This window comes from Crocodylus porosus, unplaced genomic scaffold (genome assembly GCF_001723895.1).
Source record: "Crocodylus porosus isolate Cpor-Errol unplaced genomic scaffold, CroPor_comp1, whole genome shotgun sequence".
NCBI lineage: Eukaryota > Metazoa > Chordata > Crocodylia > Crocodylidae > Crocodylus > Crocodylus porosus.
The window spans coordinates 949660-953727 of NW_017728935.1; the positions used below are offsets into that span (position 1 = coordinate 949660).

The following is a 4068-nucleotide window of genomic DNA, read 5'->3' on the forward strand; positions in this document are numbered from 1 at the left end:
GATATCATAATTTATTTATTTTTTAATCTGCCATCAGCTTTTCATCTATATCTTTCCTGCACCCTTTTATTTTCAGTTACAACGGCAATATTTTATTATACTTGTTTATAAGGTCTGTTGAAGTAGTGGGATTAAATCAACTCTTCACCTGTGGAGGGCTGACTGACTTGTACAATAAAACTGCTTTTCCAGCAGGGTAAGAAAACGCTGGACAAGAGCACAATGACTTATCGAACACTACCTAGTACTCCACAGACATCAATGTTTGTTAAATAGAATAGACTGCAGGCAACTAACCTTTATTTAGCTCAGTCTCTTGATGGTTATAAATCCTTCACCAAAGGTTTTACTGTTTGCTAAAGTGGATGGTTTCTCTATGAACAAAATAATTTAAAGGCAGTTTCCATCTACTGGATCACTCGCCAAGAAAAAATCCTGTGGTTATCCTCATGTTTATGGTACTGTCCTCCTTTAAGCTTCTGTGGGCATAGCTAATGTTCAAGGCAAGTGTTTTGGACACGATCGTAGTTTCCCATTAGAATTGCCAAAAGGATGCTTAGCCCACAAACATGAAGCATCATGCCAAAAAAATAGCTAGGATGTTTGTACTCTCAGATGCCCACAGTTTATTCATTAGCTTCAGTGGTTGGGATTAAAAGGTCCTGAGTTAAACAATAGACGTCACACCAAAAACTTTTTCTCCTCTCATCAGATAGCTGACACGCATGGGGGCACTGCTGGCAAAGATGATGGCCAAGGTGAAACATGGTTTCCAGCCCCTGAGTCTCCTATCGGGATAAGGTAAGGCTGTTCGATTAACCTGATACAAAGTTAATAGAAATGCAGCACCTATCGATGGCTAATCTTCCCTCTCATTGTTTTTGGGTGATAAAATCTTCAGCTTGGCCTTCCAGAGATTGTGAAATCTCTGAAGGAAATAGCCCTTGCAGAGGCTGCTGGGTTGATGACAACCCCTCGAGCTTGTTAAGCAGCACTGGTGGTGAGAGAGAGACATTTGGGGAACTTATGACGGATGGAGCCACTTGCTGAAGTGTACTTCAGCTTTCAAGCTTTTTCACGGTGGCTTTTTTTCATAGCTAGAAGAATGGGAAAGTTGCAGACTAGTGTATTTGAAGTTTCTTGTGGTGTGGTGCCAGTGAATATAGATCTTGAGCTGGGCGGGAGCACCAGCACCTGCAGGGCGTGCAACCTCTATGCCCAGTTGCATATTTGTTTTTAATGAGAGCCCCACAGGGAACGACCTACTGGCTTGTGTGATGCAGTTGCTCTTCCATGCCAACCTGCTGCACAAAAGCTATTGCACCACTCGAATACAGCAATGACATGAAGTCACTAGGGAGCTGGGACAGCCTGAACCTTTGATGTAGGGCTAAAGGGGAAGGAGTGTTTGCGTCACCGGGATGAGCCAGAGAGACCTGGGCTCAATTCTGAGCTCTGCCCCGGACCTCTCTGTGCCTCGGTGCTTATTTAGACTGTAAGCTCTTCAAGGCTAGGGACCATCTGTTATTATCCTGTCTTTCTCTGTTTACCGAGCGTGTTGCAAAATGGGTTTCCATTGTGCTTGGCAATAAAGCAGCCGGTAGAGTAACTCTCTCCTGCTACTGAGCTAACTAGTCTGCTCGAGACTTCCACCATGCGCTGAAACTCAGCACGCAGAAAACACCGATGCCCCCGGCACTGAAACGACTTTCTTCGTGTCCAAAAAAGCCGGTGTCTTTCTTTTCCTTTTGCAGCCTGCCATTTTTGCTGGAAGGGATGCCGGCTTTCACAAAAAAGACTGTGTTCCTGGGGTGCTTTGAAGTAAAAACTAGACTCCATTTGGTGTCAAAATCAAAATGAGCAAAGTCAATTAGTTTTTAATAGGGGACAGCATCCAGATTGTGTACATGGGGTGGTCTTTTTAAAAAAATCCACTGCTTAGTCACTGCAGCTAGTATAGAGGGGTGGTTTTTTGCTATTTCTCGCGTTGAGGTAGGAACTCCCTTTCCATCTCGGCAGAACTCCACTTCCCGCGCAGATAGAAAAGTAAATATCGGGAACCTGTGCCCCATGCTCCTGCGTCAGAAAGACTGGAGGAGGCCCATTTATCTTCCAGCGCAGCTCATTAAACACGAGTCCTGACCTGCAGATTTTGCTTCCGTTGGCAACCGGCCAGAATGCATTGTTTCCTAATACCGATTTCCCATCCGTTCTAAAACAGCAAATAACCCTCGAAAGCCTGCCTGAGGAATGTATTCCTACCAGTGTTGTGTCAATGGAGCACAAACTGTTGTAAAACACATCACGCTCCTGACCGTAATGGCTGTCAGCCTAAGAGTCGAGCCACAACAGCGTCTCCATCCAGACAGCTCACGAAAAACTTGCTGCCGTAATTTTGGAGGTTTTTGTTCTGTCACCTGTCCTTAGCCTGCCTTTAAGTTTGTCTCGGTCGCCCACCAGCCTTTTTCTTCCCTCCCGTGCGCTATTTCTGTTGTGAACCTGCGTGCTGAGTTTGAATAGTAACAAGTGACAGACCTCAAGGGTTGGCGGTACGGATTTTTTTCCAGCTGCCTTATGCCCTGTCTTCCTCTTCACAGTTCTCGGCAAAGAGCAGCCAAGGAGAGTGGCCAGTCAACCAAGGGGACTGTAGAGACGGTCAGGGTGGAGAAGGAAAAGCTGAAGCTGGAAAAGGAGAAATTCAGGTCAGAAGTGGCCCGAGAGGAGGCTCATCAAGGGCTCATACCCGTGCCAGTGAGGATCGCCATATTCACCGTCTTCATCTTTGTGCTCTTTGTGTATGTTACAATGGAAACAAACCCAGCCAACCCCTTCCTCCAGCTCATCAGGGGAAGAGGGCTCTAGCAGTGCCACGCGTCCTTGTTAAGGAGCATTTAGCTGCGACTCAACACTAAAGGCGTGCTTTTCTCTTCCCTACAACCTGTGAGCAATCTCTGCAGGTGGTGAATTAAAAGACCAAAATGAGGGGAAAATACATAGTCACTGAGTTTTGTTTGTCTGGTGTTTTGTTAGACAGGAGCTTCTAGCCCTTGGAAATCTGACTGCTTTATCGTTTCTCGCCTGCACAGGTGGAAGTCATTGACTGGCGCACGTCTTTGGCCAGGTTCACCACTCGGAAGTGTTTAAGGGATTGCATTTTTATCTAGCTGATCATTGGCTCTGTAAGAAGTTAACCTTTTTCTCCTATGGAGCCGTTCTCTTCCCATATGGGAGAAGCACTAGCTTTAGGCTCAGGAGAGAAATTGCACCCAGACACGGTGAGCCAAGTAACAGCCACCCTGACACCAGGGAAAGTGAGAAGCAAGTCTTAGAGCTTCAGGGAGCCTTTCCCACTGTATCTCAGCCTTGACTGAGAGGATACCGTCTTTTCCACCCCTGCTCCAATTTTCGTATTGGAAAGGGGGGCTGTGGGTGTCGGCGTACTTCCAGGTCAACGGCATGCTGTCCTCATTTAAAGGTGACTGGTTTTTGTAACACAGCTGAGAACCTAAACCACGACTGATGGTGACTTTCAAATCAAGACACTTTAAACCAGTAACTGAAAGTGTTTTATTGACTAAGACTGAATCGAGGGCTTTAATGCGCTCAGATTTTGTAGTAGAGAGACAGAATGGTGCACGCGGGGCTTGCCCCTGAGAAACGCACCAAAAACCTGTTAGGTATAGGTTACACACACAGCCATTAAATAGCATAAAACAGTGGGGGGTGGGGGCAACCTTTTTGGCCGGTGGGCCACAGATTAGCCCCGCTCCCTCTCCGAGCCCCAACCTAATCCCTTTCCCCCTGCCTGATCTTCTGCTCTGCTTTCTGTTCCCTGCCCTGTGCTCCCTGCCCAGTCTTCTGCTCTGCTCTCTGCTACCTGTCCCATCCCCAGTCTGGTTCCTGCCACCTCAAGTTGGCCTCCCCAGGCACAAACTATTGAACAGTCTTTCTGTGTAATTTAAGGTGTTTTATTTCATCTTTAGGATGGATGCAAACCATTTTACAACTATCCCTTAACACCTGGGATAACGTCTTGATCTGAGGAAGTGGGTTATCCCTTTCCTAAAT

At 46.6% G+C, this 4068-nt stretch overlaps 1 protein-coding gene across 3 annotated transcripts in view; it reads left to right on the forward strand.

Annotated features, from left to right (window-relative positions):
* The window catches only part of LEMD1 (LEM domain containing 1), a 13458-nt gene extending 9623 nt beyond the window's left edge, over positions 1–3835 (forward strand). For all 3 annotated transcript variants that reach the window (XM_019546562.1, XM_019546560.1, XM_019546561.1), the window contains 2 exons: positions 713–801; positions 2598–3835. In XM_019546562.1, coding sequence (XP_019402107.1) covers positions 713–801; positions 2598–2862 — 354 coding nt within the window. In that variant the 3' untranslated portion in view covers positions 2863–3835. The remainder of the gene's footprint in view (positions 1–712; positions 802–2597) is intronic.
* Positions 3836–4068: the final 233 nt, after the last annotated feature.